We start from the raw sequence: 23921 nt of genomic DNA, 5'->3' as shown, positions 1-23921 counted from the left end.
TTACACTTTGATGATTGAACAGTAACATACTAAGTATTTAATTTGAATTAGAGGTTTAAAACTCTTACTTTATATCAACAATACCGTCAGCTCAATTCATAAGTTTTTTTTTTTAACAATACAAAGATAAAAAAAATAAAATTTTATAAAATTTATAATTATATGAATCAAATGAATTAATTTTTAAATTTAATATGAGGTATTTTTCGTTATTATTTTGAATTAAAACAAAACTTATATTCCATCACCCTGCTAGAGCTTAATTATTAGGAATTAATTAGTGATTAATGAGACTGACCAAAACTTGTCCAAGTTTTCACATCATTTAATGTTCTGTTAGTGGAAGAGATAAAGCAGGGTGTTTGTCCTATCCAAAGCAAAAGAAACTGAACTTTTTTAAAGAAAAAAAAAAAAAGTAAAGAAATTGGATTAAAGTAATTAGATTAGGTACTGCACTTGCTTGGGCCACCATGATTACAGGGTAGTGATGGTGTTAACTGAAGTTTTATCTTGGCAATGGGACACCATCTTCTTTATTTCATTTTGCTTTTCAAACTTTTTGGTTCCACTTACTTCAATTTATATTCTTATTTCATGTACTGTCTGTCTGCTAAAATGTTTTAGTGTTTCACTATTCCCTGTTTTAGAATTTGAGAACATAACACTATTAAGAAATAATTGTTACATTTTTTTTATCCCAATTAATTCTCATTACTTCACCATTGCTAAGAAAAAAAAATTTGCTTGTTTGTAAAAAATACTCTTTGGGTCTTCAAATTTTGCACACTGTTTACTTTCAGTTAAGAGTATAATCAATCGAATTTGAGTCAATACAATATAAAATTTGAGCTCAAATTTGATTTTAAATTTAAAATTTGAAACTCGATTTAAACTTGATCGAATTTTATTTTTTTAATTTAAACTCAACTCGAGATAAAAATTAAATTATTCGAATTCATTCGATTAAGTTCGATTAACATATAAAAATAAATTCAATTCTTATTTTTAATAAAAATTTAATTATGTGTTTTTAAATTTAAGATATTTTATTAATTAAAATAATTTAAATATAAAAATTTGATAAGGATTATGAGTTATTCGAATTGGATATAAAAATATTCGAATTCAACTTAATCAATAAATTGAGTTACTCGAACTTAAACTTGATTCAATAATAATCAAATCGAATTTAAATTTTATCTAAATCAAATTTAAATAACTTATAAATATTAATATATCATTCATACTTTTATGATCAACTTTTCCACAAATTTTCTATTCACCAAAATAACAAAAGAAAAACAAGCTTTTGCATCAGTGACAATCATTTGAAAATATGGTTTGAAAAATGCTTTCCTGAAAATTTTTTTTTTTTCTTGTCAAACATAATGAATAGTTAATAGTATTGCTTTATACTATTTTTAACTAAACTAGTTGATAATGTAAAATTGTTTGATTTGGAAATGCTTATTTTAAATGTTGGCACAATGACCGCTGTCTCTCTCTGATAATAAAAAAACCAAATGTTGATTTTCGTGACTCATCTATTGTCATCCACATTCTTCACTCTTGTCTTCATATTACACGAAGTTCTAAACACTTCTCAGTACCAATTGATGAATAAAAATGATTTAAATCGAATTTTATCTATTTAATTTGATTTATTAATTTTTAAAATTTATTTTTTAATATTATTTTAATAAAAATTTTAATATATTTAAATAGATTTTTGTATATAATAACTATTTTTATTTTATAAAAATTTTAAAAATATAATTCGATTTCATTTATTTTTTTAATTTTTCATATCTAAATTTAATATATATTTAATATATGAATTTCATCCAAATCAAATAAAAAAATCAATTTAATCAAACTAAATATTATAATTTTAAATTAATTTTCGATTTTGTCTTTTTTTTTTTCTTACCCCCGCTGAAAGGTGACTGAGCAATAGAGTGAGTGAGTGAATGAAGAAACAGGGAGAATATTTGTCATAAAAGTTACTGAAAATCCTATGAAAATGTTGGAGTATTTCACCATTGCTTAATCCAACTCACTTGCCCTCTTGATAAATGGACATGAAAATGCAACAAATTCCACACATTCCAGATGTCATTTTCTTTATTGCTTTTCCCTTTAATAAAAAAATAAAAAAAGCATTCACCTCTATAAAGAACACAAAACCAGAATCTTCTTTTTCTATCTCTGTGGGTTTGTCTGTCTTCTGTGTCTACTATCCTTTGTACACAGAGAATTTCTCTCTTCCCTTCTCTACACGGAAAATATCTAAGCAAAAGACACTGACTTTATCCGATAATGTATTGAATTCCCAATCAAGTAATCACTTTTTATCATTCATTTGTTTCATTATTATAGGATAATATGTTTAGAGGTTTTCGGATTCCTGGAAGCCCACTATAAAGGCAAAGTATAACCTCCTGACCCTGAGTTATCAAGATAAGTAAAAGTCTAATCCTTTCTGCTGGTTTCAATGGGGGGATCCAAAGCCAAGCCACCAACTTCATTTTCCTTCATTTTCTCGCTGTTTCTCACCGTGTCATGTCTCTTGACACCATTGGGAGCCCAGCAGCAGTCACCCATTAAGACTATAGTGGTGTTGGTGATGGAAAATAGATCCTTTGATCATATGGTTGGGTGGATGAAGAAATCCATTAACCCTGCAATCAATGGGGTAACTGGGGATGAATGCAATCCTGTTTCAACAAAAAATTCAAACCCAGAATCCATTTGCTTCACTGATGATGCTGAATTTGTGGATCCGGATCCAGGTCACTCTTTTGAAGCAGTGGAGCAACAGGTATTTGGCTCTGCCTCCTTTCCTTCCATGTCTGGCTTTGTGGAACAAGCACTATCAATGTCTCAGAACCTCTCTGAGACTGTCATGAAAGGTTTTAGGCCTGAGGTTGTGCCAGTTTATGCTGCTCTTGTAAAAGAATTTGCAGTCTTTGATAGGTGGTTCTCTTCAATTCCTGGTCCAACACAACCCAATAGGTTGTTTGTGTATTCTGCTACTTCTCACGGCTCAACAAGTCATGTTAAGAAACAGTTGGCTCAAGGCTACCCACAAAAAACAATCTTTGAATCACTTCATGAGAATGGTAAGGGCTTTGGCATTTACTTCCAAAACATACCCACAACTTTGTTCTATAGAAATCTGAGGAAATTGAAGTATGTCTTCAAGTTTCATCAATTTGATTTAAAGTTTAAGAAAGATGCTAGGAACGGTAAACTTCCCAGCTTAACAGTTATCGAACCAAGATATTTTGATCTGAAGGGATTGCCTGCAAATGATGACCATCCATCTCATGATGTTGCTAATGGGCAAAAGCTTGTGAAGGAGGTGTATGAGACATTGAGAACAAGTCCTCAATGGAATGAAACCCTTTTGGTAATTACTTATGATGAGCATGGTGGTTTCTATGATCATGTCAAGACTCCTTATGTCAATGTACCCAACCCAGATGGAAACACTGGCCCTGCTCCTTCTTTCTTCAAGTTTGACAGGCTTGGTGTTCGTGTGCCAACAATCATGGTCTCTCCTTGGATTAAGAAAGGCACTGGTAAGTTGAATTTTCATCATTTATCTTCAGCTTGCCTCATCTATGTTCTGCTATAGCACTTAAGTTGATTGGAATTTGTTTAGGCAAGTGGTTATGGTTGTACAATTGGCTCTAATTTTCAATTGCCACCGATTAGTTATAATAATATTGATGTCTTTAGACGCACTTTTTTCTAGTGGTTTTACATTAGAATATTATTAATCCACTCATGAATGTTCTATGCTTGAATTTCTGCTGTTTCTTGTAGTGATAAGTGGTCCAAAGGGACCTACTCCAAACTCTGAGTTCGAGCATTCATCCATCCCTGCAACAATAAAAAAAATGTTCAACCTGTCCTCCAACTTCTTGACTCACAGAGATGCTTGGGCTGGCACTTTCGAGGAGGTTGTTGGGGAGTTGTCCTCTCCCAGAACTGATTGCCCAGGTATTTTTCCGTTCCACACAATTGGTTTGTGGCAAATTTAGGATCTTCCACACAAAGTTTTCCATGCATGCATGAGGAACGGCAAAGAAATTTATTAATTTGTTTCTTTGAATTTATTGCAGAGACATTGCCTGATGTAGCTCCTTTAAGGACAACAGAAGCGAAAGAAGATGCCGGTCTCTCTGAATTTCAGGGTGAGGTAGTTCAACTAGCAGCTGTTCTTAATGGTGACCACTTCTTAAGTAGCTTCCCTGATGAGATGGGCAAGAAGATGCGCGTGAAAGAAGCTCACGAGTATGTGAAAGGAGCAGTTTCACGGTTTATAAGAGCAAGCAAAGAGGCCATCAAGATGGGAGCAGATGAATCTGCCATTGTAGATATGAGATCGTCGCTTACAACTAGATCTTCAATCCACAACTAGTTGAACCTTCTTCCCTTCCATATGTTATCTATCAACCTCTATATCTTACAGGTTTTAGAAATGTATTTTCTCATTAAATTGCGATAAAACTAGAAGTACTTTTGTGCAAGAACTGTCTTTAAATCATAAACATCTAATCATATCTCAGAATGATGTAAATAACAGCTTCAGGACTAAAATTTCTAGAGGTGAAACTCTTTGTAGAACTTCGTCAGGTAGATTTAGAGTACAATCTTTCCAGGCTTCACAGATCACAACCAGTTAAACTTGTTGATGTATGACCACCGCCAGGCTTTTATCCCTGCACTAGATTTTGCACATGTTTGGTCAGCATTTGGACACGAGGGTTGTGAATTGTGATAGTTGAAGACGGCTCCTAGCCTCTTGGTATTCTTACATTTTAGGTTTGCTTGTGTGGTAGCTGGTAGGCAGACAAGGATGCTAAAAGTTAAACTCCTTCGATCCTGCTTCAAAAATCAAAACTCATGGCCACCACCGAGGAAGTTTATATTCCCCCCAAAGATAAATATGAATTATATACGGTTTATAACGCATAACGATTTAAGGGCATTACCCCTTGTGAGTTGCGAGTAATACAATTGATGCAAAACTTTACACCACATGGTTATTAAGAAAAGCCATTCGATATCTCACAGGTAATTTTCATTAAGGTAAACCATTTCAATAAAAAGAGCACATTAATGCTTGAGATACAGCCAGAGTGAGCTCAAACCCTGATGCAAGTACAAAATCGCCCATAAGTAGCCAATCATATTTGAATCAAATGATAGTACAATGAATCAAGCTACTATGTACTCGATGTTTGCTTCAAACTACACTTGTCCGTGATAAATATAATAAGGTACAAAAAAATTTAAAGGCTCTTTTTTTTGTTTTTTCCTTTTGGCAATACCATTTTTCCGCCTTGCAAATTCCAATAGCTCAAAATCAAAGTGCCGATCAATGTCAATGACGGAGATCTAGATAGAATTAATACTGACATTAGATAGAATGACTGACATGAAGACAGTAGCATCATCATTTAATGCAGTGATCTGGATTTATGTTCCCCTTCTAGGGCACCCTTTTCATGCAACAGGCTCGGATGCTCATCCAAAAATTAGATGGAACATGGACTTTGCCAAGTAGATATGTCTGTAATAAGCTCCCGTAGTTCATCTATTAGACGCTTGAGATATTCATTCTTGTTTGCAAGGTCCTAGAAACAAAACCACAAGAGTCCTTTCATTTTTACAGACATTAAACAGTGCTTTGTGGATTAAGATATAAAATTAAACAGCATAAGAAAGAAAATGATCAGCTAAAGGCTCCTCATCGTTAACACTTCTAAGAAAGCATTAAACCATAACAAATTTCTACACCTACTGAACTGGATAAAATTACATTAACTGTCAAGCCCCAAAACCGAGATATAATAAGGCTGTCTAATGCTTCCAAGAAAGCACTAAACCATCACAAATTTCTACGCCTACTGAACCGGATTATATCACATTAACTTTGAAGTCTAAAACCGAGACATAACATGACTATATTACCTTAAAGTAAAACCCCAAAGAAATATGAAGACTTGTTTCTTAATCCATATAAAAATTCTCAAATTTGACTCATTACAAATTCGTTAAAATTGAAATTCATATAAGAAAACCAATACAATCAAATCTTAGGTCCCTAGGAATCAAACCAAACCTTGTAAATGCTCCAAAACTGTTACATCTCATAAAATCTGAAATAACTATTGATTGATTATTATAACATAATGAACTTCCAATTCAGATCTTCTAACTCCCACAATTCTAAGCAAACTTATTACTTAATCATTAGTAAAGAAAATGTAAAAAAGGAAATAAACAAACTACAGCTTAGCAACTATAAGCTCACACCTTTTATGTAAATCTTTACTTTAATTGCTACTGCTTGCATAATCTTTAATTATTAGAAATAGGGTAACTTCAATTAGAATTGTTGGTGCTAGAAGACTGGAATTGGAAGTTTATTATGTTCCGATAAACAATAATTAATTATTTTAATTCCATGTGATGTAAGATTGCGAGATTGAGATTTGGTTTGATTTGATTTTGTTCGAGACTTTGAGTGTGGTTGTATTAGATTTCATTTATGCAATTTCTTGACTGAGTTTTTAATAAGATAAATTTGAGTATCTTACATGAATTAGGCTTTGCATACCTAGGGACTTAAATATGGCCATTTTATGTCCCGGTTTTAACGCGTGATATTCACAACATTACTTCAAGAGTGAAAACAACCATAGGAAAATACACCATAACAACCCAAATGCTGCCACCTTAGAGAGTGGATGGCATTACCACAACTGTTCAAATGAATATGAAATGCTTAACCTTAAGAATATAAAATTATGACCATGTCACTGCAAAATACCTTTCTGAGATTAGAGGCTTGCTCTTCCAACTTCTCAATATCTGCTTCATCTGCAGGACTACTCGCAGTTGAACCTGTTTCAAATGCTTTTGCCTATTTAAAGATTAAAAAAAAAAAACCCAGAATCAATGAGCTAACAGAAACACATTCAAAATTCATAGGAACGGTCCTAAACTCTACAACCATAAACCCTAAAAATAATAATTATACTAAATTACAAAAATGTAGCAATAAATATATTAAAATTTGTTCCATGACGCCAATTCAAATTAAAGCAGCACAAATGTAAAAATTTTTTTAACAAACTTATAATTCCTAATCGACAAGCTGAAAGACTGACTAATTTTAAATCATGAAATCAGGCTCTAAGTAAATTCCTAAAAAAGTTCCTAACTTGAGCAGTAAAAATCCTAACTTTTGTTCCAATACCTTTTGAGAATTGGGAATGGCAGCGAGCACAGCGCGAAGAGAAGCGACGGAGTTCTTATACCTCAAGCGAGCCTCATCGAGAGCACTATTGCCGCTACCTCCAATTCCACCCATCTCCAAGTGATGGCCTCCATCGGATGACGAATCACCGTTGCCTAAACCAGTGCCGTTGGAGAGAGAAGAAGGACCGTTAGGCGCAGCAGTGTTAGTAGTAGCAGAAGAAGCGATAGTAGGATTGGTGGAAGAAAGAGTGGTGGACCACAAGGCAGGGTTGCAAAGCTCGTCGTTCATGGAAGAGAGGATCTGGAAAGCTGCTTCGATGGTTTCTTCTAGATGTTTTAGGCCTTCTGCTGCTAGCTCCTGCGTCGTTTTGTTGCTGCTGTTTGTTGGTGTTGTTACGTTTGCTAGGGAATTTTCTTCCATTTTTTCAACAAGGGTTTTTGTTGTCTTACTCTACTATCCCTTTTCTGTTTGGTAGCCGAGAAAATTCCAGTCGTAGGATTTCAAGCTTTCTCAAATCCCTGCAATGTAAGAAAACAAATCAGGTTGAGCCCTAACTATTGGGAAATATAAAAAGGAAACACAAAAGAATAAATAAAGTAAACAAAAGAAAAAAAGACGTCGACAGCAGGGTTCGAACCTGCGCGGGCGATGCCCAACAGATTTCAAGTCTGTCTCCTTAACCACTCGGACATATCGACTTTCTTGCGTGTCATACAACCTCAAAATACTTGACCAAGATGACTTAATGAAAATTTAGCTTTACGCTTCTAAAGCACGTGTTCATTTTCATTTCCCAAGCTGTAAACGGTGCGTTTTAACATGGAATCAGAGAAACAGAGCCGGATAGAGGCTTGGAGATGTGAGCAGAGGTACTGAGAATTAAGGGATAAGAGAAAGTAACAACCATGGCCGTTAGTCTGATTGGTCAGCTCCTCCCTCCACTTCCTTCCCCTTCCAAACAAACAACAACCTCTGCAACATTCTCTCAACTGCAACAAATCGCAAAGAATCCTAACCCAAAACCCATTCTCTTCTCTAACATACTCTCTTTAGCTCTCACTTTAACCTTAAACTCCCCATCACCCTCGTTTGCCATTCCTTCTCTTAACTCTCAGTCTTCCCCACAACTTCCCCCCACCACCCCTTTTACTCAGTCCAAGTTCTTGGAGCTTGGACTGGAAAATGGGTCTGTCTTAAAACCCTTTTTAATCATTTTAATTGGTGTAAATTGTTCAGTTTTTAGTTGTTTATTAATGGTTATGACGCTGTGTAAGTTGGATGGAAATGCTTTAACCTTTGCAGGAAAATTAGGCCTTGCCCATCCATAAATCCAGGTTGTGTGTCAACAAATGCAAAATCATCATCTTTTGCTTTCCCTTGGATTATTCCTGAGAATTCTACAGAGAATGCAGTTCAGGTTTGAGAAATTCATGATTTTATATATGCCTTCTTTTTTTTTTTCTGAATATGCAATTAGTAATGTGAAAATTGATTTCATGTTGATTGTTGACTATGGTTTGAGCTTGCTTCATTGCAGCAACTGCAAGAAGCAATCCTGAAAACTCAGAAGAATGCCAAGATTGAGGTTGTTGAAGATACCCCAAATGGTAAGTAGACCAAAATGCATACAGCAAATATGGTGTTAGAAATTGGCATTTGAAGTGGAATGGATGTCCAATATGCATGAAGTTAAATTGGAAATTATAGAGTTTCTAGTTAATTTATATGAAAATAACCAAATTAAGAATGAACTTAGGCCTTAAAGGTTTACATCTTTGTTTATAGTTTATGAGATTTGCTGATAACTGAAACAAATCAGGAAAATATTTACAAGCTGAGGTAGATGGAGGGTTTGGCCGGGATGTGCTGGAGTTTTTAGTGAAGGGGGATGTTGTTACTTATAGGTCAATGGCCATGAAAGTCACCTATGTGTACCCTTTCACAACAGCAATTGGTGACTCCAAGGGACAGGAAGAGAGGTTGAAGAAGATCATTGACCAATTAGGCTGGTATGCTCCAAGTTTTGATTCCATGGAATAGGCTATTGGCTATATCATTTTTCCTCACCAATCCAGTACTTTAATTCCTTTTTCATTACCATAAATTGGAAATGCCATTTGGGGATATTGGAAATGATAATTGAAGGTGCAAGATTAACAATATCGTGAAAATCATGTTTTAGAATAACCGTGCAAGTTTGAATTTTGTAACTTTATTGCATTCTCATGGATAGAATTTGCAGTTTCATCAGTCAGAGAAGGTGAAAACTGCAAATTCATTGACGACTCATCTGTGTTTTGTTTTGTTTATTTATTTATTTTCTTTTTTTTATTTTATTTTCATGACTTCTGAAATAATTGGCAAACTAATATAAATGCAAGCCTTCAAAGTAGCTGACGTACATGATCGGAGCTCAACACCTAACAGACTCGAACACCAAAAAACTCCATGAACAAGTCGTTTATTAAAATATTAGTAGCATGTTTGAATAATCAGTCTCTCCATATGTGGTGCAGGCTTACCTAGCTAGCTTGAAGGACGAGGCATTGCAAGAAAAGAAAATTTGAAAAAATTGGGAAATGATTCGCTTGTACATTACTTCACGGTGTTGTTGGCCTAACAGATTCCCAAAATCTCTTTGATACATTGGTTTCTTCACTTACTAGCCAACCAGGTATTTGGAAGTTAGAACCACTTTTGATTCTTATCATTTTCCTTGGTGAGTACCCAATCCCAAACAAAATCTGGGCATCAGAGCTTCATTTCAATGAGGTCCTGGCAATTATGACAGTGCTCGACTACTGGTAGTATTAATCGATGATCTCTCCCATGCTTGCCCCAGAACATTGGTGAATGGTACATCAAAAGAGCTATTAATATAAGAACTTACATTGTAGAAAAGTAATCGAAAATGTAAATATAATTGCTACTAAGTATAGTATTTTAGTAGGATTTTTTAAGAATAAAAATGAAGAGTTAACAGTATTTTTTCAGGAAAAATAAAACCCAGATCATTTTCCTCGGTCTGATGTCAACTCACGCGAGTAAAATGCCATTGATAATTCATAGCCTCTTCAAACTAGAAGTGTCAAATGGGGAAGGTGAGATTGTGACTGGACAGGGTGGTTTTGGGTTGAGATCAAATTTCGTGCTGGCCTGGGTTAGGATTCAAGACTTTTTTGGGTTTGACAGTCATAGTTTGGATATTTTAAAATTAACTTAATTTTCTTATCAAATCATCTTAGTTGGAATTTGTATCTGAACAAATTAAATAAATTTTTATCATATTTACGTTCAAAAAAAGTATGCGACTTTTATCATGCAAATCATTAGAAGGGACAAATAAAATAAAGAAAATAAGGGCAAAGAAATATTAATTGAATATAAATAGGAAACAGCACGTTTTATGTTATTGACAGATTTGATACCCTACTTAGTTATGTTGATACTAACAAGCATTATTTCATTGGGGATTTTTCATGTAAAATCAATCATATTATTCATTCAGATTTTTTTTTCTTTTCTTCTTTTTCTATAAAGGGTTAGATTTTAGAACATGCAGATCATTTTTATGCTATAAATGAAATCTCAATCTCAAAATAATTTCCAAAAAATAAAATTAAAATTAAAAGAAGAGAAAAATAATAAACCCTAAAATTTATTTTTTTTATATTTAAAACCATTAAAATTTAAATCATAATTATTAAAATTAATAATACAACATTTTACTATGAATAAAAATGTATTTCGACAATACTTTTTATCTACGTTTCTATGCTCATCTAACTAAAAACCAATTTTGATTAATGTTTATCCCATCTGTTTATCTTTTCCCAATGCTAATTCACAAGAAAAATAAATTAATTAAATAACAAGAAAGAGAGAGTCGGTGAAGCAAACTGATAGGCTATATGATACGAGAACTTCAAAGAAAGAGAGCATAGTTATAATTAAGACCGTTGGGATCAGATCCTGTCCTGTTTCATGATTCTAGTCTGCAAAGTTCGTTAAAAAGAAGTGGCAAACCATTCACTAACACATTAACAGGGAACAAACTTTGTCCAAACAAAGGCTTCATCATCAATCCCATTCAAAACTCTCTTTGGGAATTCAGTCCTTATGCTTTGCTGCTGAGAGGGAGAGATTATGGAACAGTTACCTGAAAAGCTCAAGGCCTTTGTCAACAACAGATGGCTGGTTTTTGTGTGCGCCATGTGGGTTCAGTCGTGTGCTGGAGTTGGTTACTTGTTTGGAAGCATTTCACCTGTGATAAAAACTGCCATGGGTTACAACCAGAGGCAGATAGCTATCTTGGGTGTGGCTAAAGACTTGGGTGATAGTATTGGTTTTGTAGCTGGGAGTTTGTGTGAGACCTTGCCTATTTGGGTCATTTTGCTCATTGGTGTGGTCCAAAATTTTGTTGGCTATGGTCTGGTTGGGCTTGCTGTCGCTAATATACTGCCTGATTTGCCCCTCTGGGTGGTGAGCTTTATTCACTTTTCACTTTTGTCTTTGTATTGTTAATGAAAAACTTTGGTTCTTTGCACCGTCCTGGGAAACAAGTTTGACTTTTCTCTCTTTGGTTAAGAGGCACTTTTGGATTCATTTTTCTGGGTTTTAAGAATATTTGGTTTCTCTTCTGGGATAAGAAAATCAATTGATATCTGTCTTAATTTCATGTTAATGGTGATGATAATCTAGTTCCTGGCAAGAAGGTGGCCTTTGTGGTTTAGGCTGGAACATGTGTGGTTTTGTATCAAATTTGATTGTTTGATTAATTAAGAACATTAAGCTAGGTAATTGAGCTTATAGCTTTAAACAGTGATTTGGTTAATTCTACAACTTTCTCCCCTTGAATCAACATATTATCTCTAGATTGATGGGGTACTGTAATTGACAGAAGGATCACTAAACTAGGTTCCAGTCCACAACGCCCCAGAAATTTCAGAAAACTTGTTAATCCTTGATTTAATTTTTATGTTAAATTCTTCAACAAACGGATAGCAAATTAGGTATGTGATTATCAGAATGGACTCATGAATCATGGGTTTTTAAAAACATATTGAGAAAAAGACTTTTGAAAATGAATCGGCTTATTTCTTGATGAGTTCTTGTAATTATTTTCTAATTTTCTGCATACAAACTCAAGAATGATTAAAATGCCTATAAGGTTATCAACTGAGGCTAAATCTTTCTAGTTTGCAGGCTTGTATTTGGGAAAGTTAGGTATAAATGAGTAGCTCATCCAAGAGTTGTTCTTATGTATAGTCAAGCACCCTACTCTGGGATTATAATTGTTAAACTGAATCTGGTTCTCTATTCGTTCTGACATAAATATCTAACTGAGGAAATACATCTTTTTTTCATAGTCCTTCTTTGGCTGTTTCCAAGTTGAAAATGTTAATCAAGTTTTGCTATGCAGATGTGTCTCGCTATATTTGTGGGAACAAATGGTGAGACATACTACAACACAGCTGCTCTAGTTTCATGCGTGCAGAACTTTCCCAGAAACCGGGGTCCTGTTGTAGGGATACTTAAAGGATTTGCAGGCTTAAGTGGTGCAATCTTGACCCAAGTTTACGCAATGATTAATTTCCCTAATGAAGCAGCACTAATCTTCATGGTTGCAGTTGGGCCATCGATAGTTGTTATAGCTTTGATGTTCATTATTAGACCTATAGGGGGACACAACCAAGTTAGGCCTTCTGATGGTTCAAGCTTCCTTTTAACGTATAGCGTTTGCTTTATTCTGGCAGCTTATTTGTTGGGAGTATTGGTGCTCGAGGATGTGGTTGGCATAAATCAAACTCTGGTCACATTGCTTGGAGTGCTTTTAATCATTCTTATATTGTTTCCAGTTATAATTCCCATTTTATTGGTTTTTGCTTCGGAACCAAGCGCTCCAGTAGAGGAGAATCTACTCCCCAAGCCAGAGAAACAGGAAGCAGGTGGGTCTGAGCAGGATGTAAATGAGATCATTCTGAGTGAGGTTGAAGATGAGAAGCCTCCAGAAGTTGACTCTCTTCCAGCATCAGAAAGACAAAAACGAATTGCACAGTTGCAAGCAAAACTGTTCCAAGCCGCTGCAGATGGAGCAGTGAGGGTCAAGCGGAAAAGAGGGCCACGTAGAGGAGAAGATTTCACCTTACAACAAGCACTGATAAAAGCAGATTTTTGGCTAATGTTTGTTTCCCTTTTATTGGCTGCTGGATCTGGTTTGACAGTTATCGATAACCTGGGTCAAATTTGCCGGTCTTTGGGCTATAGCAATACCAGTATATTCGTATCAGTGGTCAGCATTTTTAACTTTCTTGGTCGTGTTGCTGGTGGATACTTTTCTGAGACTATTATCAGGTGAAAACAAATTCCTTCCGCTGATACAGGTAAATTGTATGTTAATCCTTGCTTCACGTTTTGTCTTTTACCAGGAAATATGCTTTCCCCAGACCAGTGGCCATGGCCGTGGTTCAGGTCATAATGGCATTTGGACTCGTCTATTATGCTCTTGGCGGGCCTGGGCAAATTTATGTTACAACTGTGTTAACAGGACTTGGATATGGTGCGAACTGGGCTATTGTGCCAGCCTCAGCTTCTGAGCTATTTGGATTGAAGTCTTTTGGTGCCCTGTATAATTTTTTCGGACTGGCAAGTCCTGCTGGTTCTCTAATATTTTCCGGTGTCATTGCCAGTGGCATATATGACTATTACGCAGAGAAACAAACTAGCCTCCGACAGGCCATTCCAGGATCTCTGCTCACTATTCCTCTTCGGGATGATGATTCACTAACTTGTGAGGGTTCCATATGCTACTCTCTCACTTGCTTATTGATGTCAGGGTTTTGTCTAGTCGCAATGGTGTTGAGCTTGATCGTTGTTTATCGGACTAGAAATGTGTATGCCCAACTCTATGGAAAGTCCGGCACTTGAGTCTCAAGGAGTAGCCAAGCCACCATAAATCATTTTTCTCTACCATCGCCTTGCAGTTTGTTGGTCCTTATCCATGTGACCGGATATGTTGCGTAAGGCAAGAAAAGTTGCAAAAAGGTTACTTTTAGAAAGCTATTACGTAATTGATAGCACTTAATTAAACTTCAAATAACAACAGTTCATCATAGAGCATGAAGCTTTTGACGAATTCTAAATTAAGAAGCGTGAAGAATGTAAACTTTTTGACAAAATGTTTGAGAATAATGACACTCGGTTGGTAATTTACCACTCGCACTACTTTATAGTTTATAGAAACAAATACAATCCTAAAGGCATTTTTTACATTTTAAATATTGAATTATAATTGACCAAAGGGACCCAAATTAAAAAAGCATATGCAAGGGACATATTCTTCCACCAATTTTATATATTTCTAACCTCTTCTCTTTGACCAAGAATATATTTCAAGCTTGTGGAAAACACACGTTTTGAATTTCACTTTTCTTTTTAAAAAATAAAAGAAAATTCTATTTTGTTCGCTTGTAAGTGGACTTGATAATATATTACTATGTGTTGATTAATATAGATATTTAAAAATGAGATTATGTGATATTATTTAAATAAAAAATATATATATCGATGCGGACTAATAATTTTATTAAATCTTTCAAAAAAAAAAAATAATAATAAGAGTTAAATTGAGTTTAAACTTTGATGGAATAAATTTTTTTTTTTTTTTTTTTAAGTTGAGACTTCAACTTGCTAGACTTTAGATCAAGAACTAGAAGATTATATCTCAATAATAGGAATATTTAACCTAAAATTGAAATGTGCCCTCCATTTTTGTTTCCTACAATGCAAATGGCCTTTTAGGTTTTGCCAAAAGCTAAAAAGATTCACTAATTTTAAATACAATATATGAAAGTAATAAAGATCCTTTTTTTCCCCACCTCTAAAAACCTTTCTTTTGCCAAGGGCCATTGATACCATATTCTTTTGTTTGACTAAAAAGATTTGATTTTTATTTAATCTATGACCATAGCTCTATCATTTGGTGATCATCCAAAATGAGTCTTAAAGTAAAAGTTTAATAAATAAATAAATTGTAATGGTCAATCGGGCATATTGAATAAATTTTTTTAGATTTATAAATTTAAAAAAATTTAAACGTATAATATAATTTTCATACGAATTAATTAGTAGATAAAAATTAAAGAATAAAGGGTATATTAAAAATTAAAAAATTGCAACTTGAATAATTTTATTATTAATTCATTAATAATTAAGTTATAGTATAAGGAAAGTTAGCTCCTTTGCTTTCCTTTTTTTTTTTTTTTTTAAAGTTCTCCACTTTTGATAAAAATTAAGTTTAATTTCAAAAGTTTTTTTTTAATTGTATTTAATTTAATTTTTTATTGAATTTATTTAATTATGTAGGTTTATTGGTTCATTTATTTATATGATGAAATTCATTATTTTTTTATATAAAATATAATATTTGATTATATTTGAATTTTTTTATCAATAACTTTATAAAAAAATATTATTACCAGGAAAAACGTATAAATCCATGTAAAAATTTGTGTTCAAACAAAAGATTAAGTTACAAAGACAAAACCATTGACAAATTAAGGTGAAAAAATAAGTTAAAAAAACAAATATAATTGATCATAAAATTACATTCAAATATTTAATTTATTAAATCACGTTTATTTATATAAAGAAATAAAAGCCCTTTTTTTTTTAATTTTTACTAATAAAAAAAGCTGTGAAAAAAGGAGGAAAAGACACAAAAAGAATCAGCTGCAATGCCTGTAACTTGTCACATCCATATCTGACCCTTAAGGTATCAACCACCACCATCCCTATCTTCCACCCTCTGATCAAACCCAAACGCACCCAATCCAACCCCCAAAAAGAAGAAAAAAAAAATTCAAAACTTGTGATTTTAACTCATTTGCCCCAAAATCTCTCTTTGGTCTTTCTCCAATGGACAGCAACCAGCAAGGTCAGTCATCTTACCCACCTCAGCATCCCACTTCTGCTATTACCCCTTCTCCTTCCTCCACCACCACCACCGCCACTCCTCCTCCTCCGCCTCCTTTCCACCACCTCCTCCAACAGCAGCATGAGCAACTCCATATGTTCTGGAATTACCAACGCCAAGAAATCGAGCAAGTCAACGACTTCAAGAACCACCAACTCCCTCTGGCCCGCATCAAGAAGATCATGAAAGCGGATGAAGACGTCCGCATGATCTCCGCTGAGGCTCCCATTCTCTTCGCCAAAGCTTGTGAGCTTTTCATTTTGGAACTCACCATCCGCTCTTGGCTTCACGCCGAGGAGAACAAGCGACGGACGCTTCAGAAAAACGACATCGCTGCGGCGATTACGAGGACCGACATTTTCGATTTCTTGGTGGATATTGTGCCCAGGGATGAGATCAAGGACGAGGCTGGTTTGGGTGGGATGGTGGGGGCCACCGCTGGTGGGGTGCCCTACTTTTATCCTCCCATGGGTCAGCCTGCTGGGGGTCCCGGTGGGATGATGATTGGGAGGCCGGCCGTCGACCCCACGGCTGGTATTTTTGCCCAGCCTCCTTCCCAGGCTTGGCAGAGTGTTTGGCAGACGGCTGGGGCTGAGGATGGGTCGTTTGGCAGTGGAGGTAACAGAGGTCAGGGGAATCTTGACGGACAAGGGTACGTGGAATGCTTTGTTTTCTTTGATCATTTTCACTTCGTGGCCATTTCTTTTTATTAAAGTTTCAGTTTTTTGCTCTTTCAATTATTGATTCCATCCAAAGTTCTTTTTTTTTTTTTTTTTTTTTGCTTAATTTCTTCTTATTTTCTAGGATAAGGAACATTTGCTAGAGTGATGTTTAACTTGTTTGGGTTCTGATAACTAAGTATTCCCAATTCTTTGACTTTGGTTAAATCATCTGCTTCTTTGTAGTCTACTTGAGCATAATCATTGAGGTCTTGTAGGGAAAAATTATATGGCTGGTGTATATTTTTTATATGTCTTTGCTCAGGCATTGTGTTTCCTTCCCCAAGGACTGGTTAATAACATCAATGGATTTTGTTTGATGGTTATGATATAAAATCCCATTTGCTGGATTGAAGTTGCTTACAAGTTAAATTGCAATTTTTTTCGCCTTTTCTCTTTGGATCAAGACGAACTTAGCTTTAAATAAATGATATGATGCTAGCAGTGATGGTAGTGATGATATCCCTGATATTTCACAGTAGCACATGGATTCTACGAGTAACTTGAGCAAGCATCTATCTGTAGATACTTTAGTTAGTTGTGTAAGATGAAACATGATTTTTATTTTATTTAATATCTAGGAAAGCTTGAGAAAAGAACAAGGAGAGCTTGTGTAGAATGAGAAATCATGTTACTTACATCACTAAAGGGAATGGTTGGCACGTAAGATATTTTGAGAACAAAATGAGGAGAGTTTACTTCGAACAAGATGGTTGGGACATTTCTTGTTGAATTATGGCCAATATTGAATATCGTGCAATGGGGCATTAACCTTTAATTGGCTGTGGTTTTTTTTTTCATTTCTGTGTAAAATTGGGTGATGTCTTTGAAGAGCAAAACTAGGGCAGGGGAAGTTGAATAGTTATGATACAATTGCAAAATGTCAATATATTATTATTATTATTATTATTATTATCAACCTCTGATAGTTAAGTGGATTTTGCTAGTGTGTAAGCTGTTTTTGGAGGGATGTTTTCTTTATATGTATCCAAAATTGCCGTCCAGGTTTTCGAAAGTACATTTCTCTGCTCTAGTGTTGTTGTAAGTTATTTTATGTTATGTTTCTTTTTTTATCATCAATTGCCGTGTTGTCTATTGAAAGAAAGAGGATTGCTTTATTAGATCATTCTTTTTCTTTTGCATTATGAGATGTTCATTGATCATGGTTTCTTAGCAGCCAATGTCTAATGTTGTTTTGTTGTATTCTGCAGCTAAGCAATTCATTGGTCCAATATGGTGCTCAGTGGTGTGGCAAATGTATGGAGCTCCGGTGATCTACTAGGAATTTTGCTTGCATATGATTTATGAATGCACCTATCTGCTATTGTTTATGAAAGCTACTTTAAATATGGAGTTCGTTAGAAACTTCTCAAAGACCTTTACTCATTTAGTGTAGCGAAACAATTTCTTGCTGCTATGACTCGCCTAATCATATCTAGTGTGCAGTTCTGGATTGATTATCCCCTTGTGTTCTCATGTGTTCATATGCTTTTCGATCACTAGGGGGTTTCGCATCCGAAACTCCTCCCTGATCTACTAAAAGTTCAAAGAACAACATTTCTCCCTGTTAGAACCCCTGCTGAATTTTTTTCTGGTATTTTCATTCTTGTGTGAAAGAACCCTGATCGATATCTCCGTTTGCTCTCAAAGCTCAGACCCTAAAACACAGAAATTAACACTTGAGCTTTATAATTGATGAGAGCAACAGAAGGGAACAAGTTAAGAACATCAACCAGAAGTTTGGTCCATTGTAAGCTTTGTTCATGGTTAGTTGGTAAAGCGTGACCAAATCCCCCGAGTGACATTGTAGTTATAGTAAGGCCATAGTTTGTTTACGGCCCAACATGTCAAATGAGCCTTTAATCTGGGCCCAAAATGGTCCAGATATAGAAAATGCTGTCTAAGGGGCCCAAAATTGTGGGCAGCCATCGGCCCATGGGCACCTACAATTTATGGATGATTTGGTCTCAAAATAGCCAAAATTGGCTTCCAAATTTGATTCAGAAAAGTCTCCTCCGACGACTATGAATTATCTATCCACTACCCAACAAATTTACAAAACTACCCCACGTTTTATGAAGTTGCATTTACACTACGGCTCCTTCTGTACCGTCGCCTATAAAATCTTCTCTTTTGACATTCGATTCTCGTTGAGAGAGAGAGAGAGAGATGGACGCCCTTGACTCCGTCGTAGATCCTTTGAGAGACTTCGCCAAGGACAGCGTCCGTCTCGTCAAGCGCTGCCACAAGCCCGATCGGAAAGGTATCTTTCCCTTGTGTTTTTCCTTTTCTTTGTTTCTTTTAAATTAGATCTGTTGAAATTTTTAGGGTTTTTTGTGAGGATCTTTTTTTTTTTTTTTTGGAAAATGCTGATTGTTTTCTGTATGTAGAGTTCACGAAGGTGGCGTTCCGTACAGCGATCGGTTTCGTAGTGATGGGATTCGTTGGATTCTTCGTTAAGCTGATCTTCATTCCTATTAACAACATTATCGTTGGCTCCGCTTAGGTAATTGTCCAATTCAATCTTTTTTGATGTTTTGATTTCTTGACTCGGTCGTTTGGATGCTAATGTTATCTGGTTTTGCGTGCGCATGATGGATATACTTGGCCTTTGGATCACTGTTGTTGCATGCAAGTTTTAGTTCAAAAATGGTTCTTTTTCATTTGCATCATGACACTGAATTACAAGTTGTTTCTTGTGTTTATGGGAAAAAATGAAAGTCAATCTGTGAAAAATGGTAAAATTTTGAAGCATTTGCATTATCCGGAATCATGACTGTTTACAAACAATATATTGGTTTTTAAAGCTAACCCATTAGATTTATGTGATATGGATGTAGTAGGCTAATTGATTGACACCCTTTGATGAGTTCGTGCAAATGTCATGTCTTTGTATTCTATATGCTTCCAAAACTAGCAGCTTCATTCCATCTCACAAACTAGCATTTTCGCCCGAGTCTTGGTTGGATTTGAGTATGAAGAGTATATTTTATCTCATCAATCTTTTGTTTTTTGTTGATCTGGAGTCTAGTTATTCTGTGTTGGATCTTAATTCATATTTTGATGATCTGGGTTAGCGATGCTGTGTTGAATCTGCAAACTACTGGGCCCCTTTTAGTTTCTACGTTGTATAGCTTTCATTTTCCACCCTCATGTATAGCTATAAAATTTGATATGAGAATTACTGTTTTAGGCTTTAGCATAATTAGGCATTGACCGTCTATTTCATCTTGTTGTGGCTCAAAATGTCGAGATTAGTGGATCATTAGCAATCAATGTTTCATAGCATACTTACAGCATTTGCTTGTTTTCAACAGAATTTAAATGATAAATGAATGATAGAGTTTAGCTATATTTTCTTTCAAGTTTTAGTAAAACCTTTGGCACATGCAAGCATCAGTTTGAATTTTGAAATTGACCGTATATCTGCTCTGTGTACTGTTATTTAAGTTTGTTTTAGCTCTAAGTTGTTTAACATTTAACATTCTTGGTGATCATCAATTGAAAGTTTTTATAAATTCCTGTTCTATAACTGAAAAGAGATTTGATTTGGTTTTGAAATTTAATTGAAGGTTGTAGAAATTGCTGGAGGATGTGACCATTTGATTGGTTGCAGCTGCTTCTCATCAAAGAGGAATGTTACAATACAGTTCATAGTCGTCCCATTTTAAATGCATTATTAGGTTGAACTAGTAGCCTTGAATCTGAACTCTTTTGTAATTTCTTTGTAATAGATTCTGGTTAATTTTACCTTGATTTGTATTTTTTTATCTGCAATTCTTATTTGATTGGTTATTTCACTTTCCTGGGGATTTCGTGTCTTGATATTTTGAAAGTATAAGCAACGAATAGCTAACCCAGAAACCCAGAAACCGAGTAGCAAAGGACGAACTGTTCGATTGAATTGATTCCTTGAATCCGAAGCAAGTAAACTTGACAGGAATATTTGCCACCTGCAAAAGCATATAAATTCTTTTTTAATTGAGCAATAATTAACCATTGCAATTTTTCAAATTGGTGGCTTGAAGAACATGTTTAACGATTGCATGGGTCGATACTGTGCAAGAAATTTACACGGAAAAGATAAAACTAAAGAGTAGTAGTATTATCCAATGCTTCTTGAAATGATATCCGAAAATCAAACCCCAGCTTGAAAGGAACCAGCTGAGATTAAGAATCCTGGAAAACAACTTTAGAAATTTGCCACAATTGTGATCTTTCATGCGATTAATCAAACTTGTATAAATGTATTTCATGCATGGAGTGCATCACTGACAGGTTCATCCAGAGTCCTGACCCTACTCATTTTTATTTGTTTGAAATTTCCTAATTCCGAAATATGTTGATATAGATGTTGCTTAACTAATTTAAACATATAATGTATTCAAATCTCAGAATTTAGCTAAATTGGTCCACAAAATCTAGTAGATTTGGGGTCCAAATCTCACCATCTACAGTAGTTTCCCTTATCTTCAGGTCATTGTTGTAAAAAATATATATATATATATATAATGTATTTACATAAGCTAATTTCCCTTTTCACTCAGTGACTGAGATGAAGACGTTGTAGTTTCAAAGGATTTCTTCCTGACCAGAAGGCAAGTTATCCTTGATGGTTGATCAGCGTGTGTATTCTCCAGACTACAAAGCACAAAGTCGGGCCGATGAAGCGCAAGGTTCAATCGATCCTGTCCAACAACTAAGGCAGTTGCATCAAGTAGAACGTGCCATGAATTCCTGTGAGCTTCTGAAATCCAATGCATGGAGTAACGCACTCCATTTACATCAGCTGGATAAGAGAACAAACCCTTTGGGCTGTGCTTACACTTCCTCCTAAAATACTGGCTAAGTTGTGATCCCTTGATTCTCAGATCCAACCAAGATTCAGGGGCCTGGATCACTTTTGCTTCCTTGTAACTGGCAAACTCTCGTACATAATCCATTTCTTCACCAATGATGGTCATGTAGAAGTTCCCTCGGAAAAAAGGGTAACTTTCTCCTACTAGCATCATCGCATCCTTGTAGTTTGGAGTAAACAGAACAAGATAGTCATCATCTGGTAACCCACAGTGCTTCAAAACTTTGTTTCTAGCTTGAATTTCAGGAATTGAAATGAAACTTCCAGGAAAGGAAGATTTCTTGGTCAGGATATCGAGCAGTCTCGATGGTTCCAATTGAATCCTATCCAGCTCTGGAAGATTGGTTCCAAAGGAAGGAGTGGAGGAGTCTTTAAAATTACTTCTAAGTGATTTTCTTTTATCATCAAGTGCAGGCTCAGAGGATTCCTCATTGATACAAAGAAAAGAGAGGTCTGTAGTTTCTATTTCAACTTGCCCTGCATACTGTGGATATTTTGCCAAGACATACTGTTCAACATATTCCCTTTCAGTTGGTGTGATGGGACCTGACCATCTGAGATCAAGACCATGGAGCGTTGAGATGGCCTCGGCTACAATATGGGCTGGAATCACAGTATGCGCTTTCTGTTTTTGTCAAAATATCAGATGAAACAATCAAATTTTAGTTCGATTGAGAAATTTGCAGTAACTGTGTAAGACACAGAAAATGGAGGGTGAATGAACATGGGACTTTACCTTAACAACCATGCTGCTTGGTCTGCTACTTTGTATAGGTGATTTTGGTTCCATTATGTCCTAACTTGTTGTCAAATACTTCAATAAGATTCATGGATGGAAGCTTTTGCTGTAGAAACTTTGCAGGATAAACTTCTTGAATCATAACCACTTACCTTAGATCCCGCATGTGAAACAAACTGGTATTCGTTGCTACAACCCATAGTAACTTGTCTCTTCTCCACTCTCCAGCAGTCAAAGATTTGTCTTCAGGCCAATAAACAACACTTGTAAGAGATTGAGGAACCGCACAACAAAAAGCAGGAGTGAATATAGAGGTGTGAACCAAAACTTTTGTTGTAGAACAAACCTGGGAATTTCAGGAAATAAAACAATCAATGAAAGAAGATACGGAGTGAGGAGGGAAAATATGGGGAAAAAAATGAAGAAAAGTTGGCTTGACTAGAATACCAAGCCAAACTAGGACATTTGTTGTTGCTGCAGTTGCAAGTCCAAATCTAGGGTAACAAGAAATTGTGATGAATGAAGATATGCCGACAATGACAACAGCAATGCTTGATAACCAGAACCCTGGCTCAAAGTTTAGGACTCTAGCTCGAGTATTTGCCTTAATCAACCAGCCTCGGGATGGATTGAAATGGAGTTGAATTTCTCATCTGATTTTCCGAAATAAATGAATTGAATTATAGAGGAAATGTCAACTTGGGAATTTTAAATTCTTGAATGGATAGTGACCATTTTTGGTAATGGTTTTCCAACAAAGTTGGTGGGAAAGGAATCTTGAGGCTGAGGAGACCAGGCTTGAAGTTGACCTGTTAGAGATGAAATGTGAAGCGGTGAGTTGAGCTTCTTGGACTGTAAATTTTTTATTCTGATGGATAGTTCCTTGGCAAACGAAGCAGTCACCAGGAAAGCTTAATGAACACAATACATCCATGGAATGGAGAAATTGTCCAATACCTGAAATTCTGAAACCATTCCTTGAATTTTGAGTATTATCGTTAGCACTTGGGTTACCCTAGCCAATATTTTGAAGCAAATGTCAAAGACCAGATAATTAATGAAGCCAATTGCTTTAACAAATTCAATTAGAAGTGTTTCATTTTAACATATTCAAGTTCCTACATTAATGAGGAATTATGGCACAAAGTAGAACATGAAATTCTAACAATTTATGACCTCAACATCCAATTGACCTTAGCACCACAAACATCACTTCAATTTGCCCTTACCCCATAAATTTGTTCCAGGGTGATTTTGATATTTCCTTGATTTTGTTTCAGACTAGAAAAGGAACAAAGAATCATTTCATTAAATTCGGTAGAAACAATGTTTATGCAGTCAGCAGAAAAAAA

The 23921-nt window shown here is 35.2% G+C and overlaps 7 protein-coding genes, 1 long non-coding RNA gene and 1 other non-coding gene across 10 annotated transcripts; 6 read left to right on the top strand and 3 right to left on the bottom strand.

Moving 5' to 3' along the window:
* The first annotated feature begins 2205 nt into the window (after window positions 1-2205).
* On the top strand, window positions 2206-4633 carry LOC111289777 (non-specific phospholipase C6-like). Its single transcript, XM_022881092.2, has 3 exons — window positions 2206-3584; window positions 3832-4008; window positions 4131-4633. Exons 1-3 carry the CDS (start codon window positions 2495-2497, stop codon window positions 4427-4429), a joined length of 1566 nt encoding a protein of 521 aa, XP_022736827.2. The 5' UTR covers window positions 2206-2494; the 3' UTR covers window positions 4430-4633.
* Window positions 4634-5180: 547 nt separating this feature from the next.
* Window positions 5181-7907, bottom strand: LOC111289779 (mediator of RNA polymerase II transcription subunit 30). Its single transcript, XM_022881094.2, has 3 exons — window positions 7277-7907; window positions 6848-6940; window positions 5181-5648 (listed from the first exon to the last, which is right to left on the bottom strand). Exons 1-3 carry the CDS (start codon window positions 7697-7699, stop codon window positions 5550-5552), a joined length of 615 nt encoding a protein of 204 aa, XP_022736829.1. The 5' UTR covers window positions 7700-7907; the 3' UTR covers window positions 5181-5549.
* TRNAS-UGA (transfer RNA serine (anticodon UGA)) lies at window positions 7896-7977 on the bottom strand. The gene has a single exon. It is a non-coding gene; the product is annotated as a tRNA-Ser (tRNA).
* Window positions 7978-8103: 126 nt separating this feature from the next.
* On the top strand, window positions 8104-10664 carry LOC111289778 (thylakoid lumenal 17.9 kDa protein, chloroplast). Of its 2 annotated transcripts, XM_089768518.1 has the most exons (5): window positions 8104-8465; window positions 8582-8696; window positions 8817-8886; window positions 9099-9288; window positions 9796-10664. In XM_089768518.1, exons 1-5 carry the CDS (start codon window positions 8185-8187, stop codon window positions 9803-9805), a joined length of 666 nt encoding a protein of 221 aa, XP_089624644.1. In that variant the 5' UTR covers window positions 8104-8184; the 3' UTR covers window positions 9806-10664. The 2 variants fall into 2 exon arrangements, with proteins under 2 accessions (XP_089624644.1, XP_022736828.1); XM_022881093.2 differs by lacking the exon at window positions 9796-10664 and having other exon boundaries at window positions 8107-8465; window positions 9099-9561.
* A 354-nt stretch (window positions 10665-11018) lies between these two features.
* LOC111290675 (protein NUCLEAR FUSION DEFECTIVE 4-like) lies at window positions 11019-14500 on the top strand. The gene is made up of 3 exons (XM_022882083.2): window positions 11019-11761; window positions 12702-13633; window positions 13708-14500. Exons 1-3 carry the CDS (start codon window positions 11426-11428, stop codon window positions 14204-14206), a joined length of 1767 nt encoding a protein of 588 aa, XP_022737818.2. The 5' UTR covers window positions 11019-11425; the 3' UTR covers window positions 14207-14500.
* Window positions 14501-16025: 1525 nt separating this feature from the next.
* Window positions 16026-18432, top strand: LOC111289368 (nuclear transcription factor Y subunit C-1-like). Its single transcript, XM_022880354.2, has 2 exons — window positions 16026-16905; window positions 18184-18432. Exons 1-2 carry the CDS (start codon window positions 16196-16198, stop codon window positions 18185-18187), a joined length of 714 nt encoding a protein of 237 aa, XP_022736089.1. The 5' UTR covers window positions 16026-16195; the 3' UTR covers window positions 18188-18432.
* Window positions 18433-19072: 640 nt separating this feature from the next.
* LOC111289370 (protein transport protein Sec61 subunit gamma-1) lies at window positions 19073-20772 on the top strand. Its single transcript, XM_022880357.2, has 3 exons — window positions 19073-19235; window positions 19363-19478; window positions 20545-20772. Exons 1-2 carry the CDS (start codon window positions 19142-19144, stop codon window positions 19476-19478), a joined length of 210 nt encoding a protein of 69 aa, XP_022736092.1. The 5' UTR covers window positions 19073-19141; the 3' UTR covers window positions 20545-20772.
* Window positions 20773-21452: 680 nt separating this feature from the next.
* Window positions 21453-22708, bottom strand: LOC111289369 (uncharacterized). Its single transcript, XM_022880355.2, has 2 exons — window positions 22567-22708; window positions 21453-22455 (listed from the first exon to the last, which is right to left on the bottom strand). Exons 1-2 carry the CDS (start codon window positions 22618-22620, stop codon window positions 21499-21501), a joined length of 1011 nt encoding a protein of 336 aa, XP_022736090.2. The 5' UTR covers window positions 22621-22708; the 3' UTR covers window positions 21453-21498.
* Window positions 21521-23676, top strand: LOC149516230 (uncharacterized). The gene is made up of 2 exons (XR_016346595.1): window positions 21521-21960; window positions 22065-23676. It is a non-coding gene; the product is annotated as an uncharacterized LOC149516230 (long non-coding RNA).
* The last annotated feature ends 245 nt before the right edge of the window (window positions 23677-23921 follow it).

The sequence above is a fragment of the Durio zibethinus genome, chromosome 11 (genome assembly GCF_047325235.1).
Source record: "Durio zibethinus cultivar Kanyao isolate XHJ-2024 chromosome 11, ASM4732523v1, whole genome shotgun sequence".
Lineage (NCBI taxonomy): Eukaryota > Viridiplantae > Streptophyta > Magnoliopsida > Malvales > Malvaceae > Durio > Durio zibethinus.
This window is presented reverse-complemented; position numbering and strand designations above follow the sequence as displayed.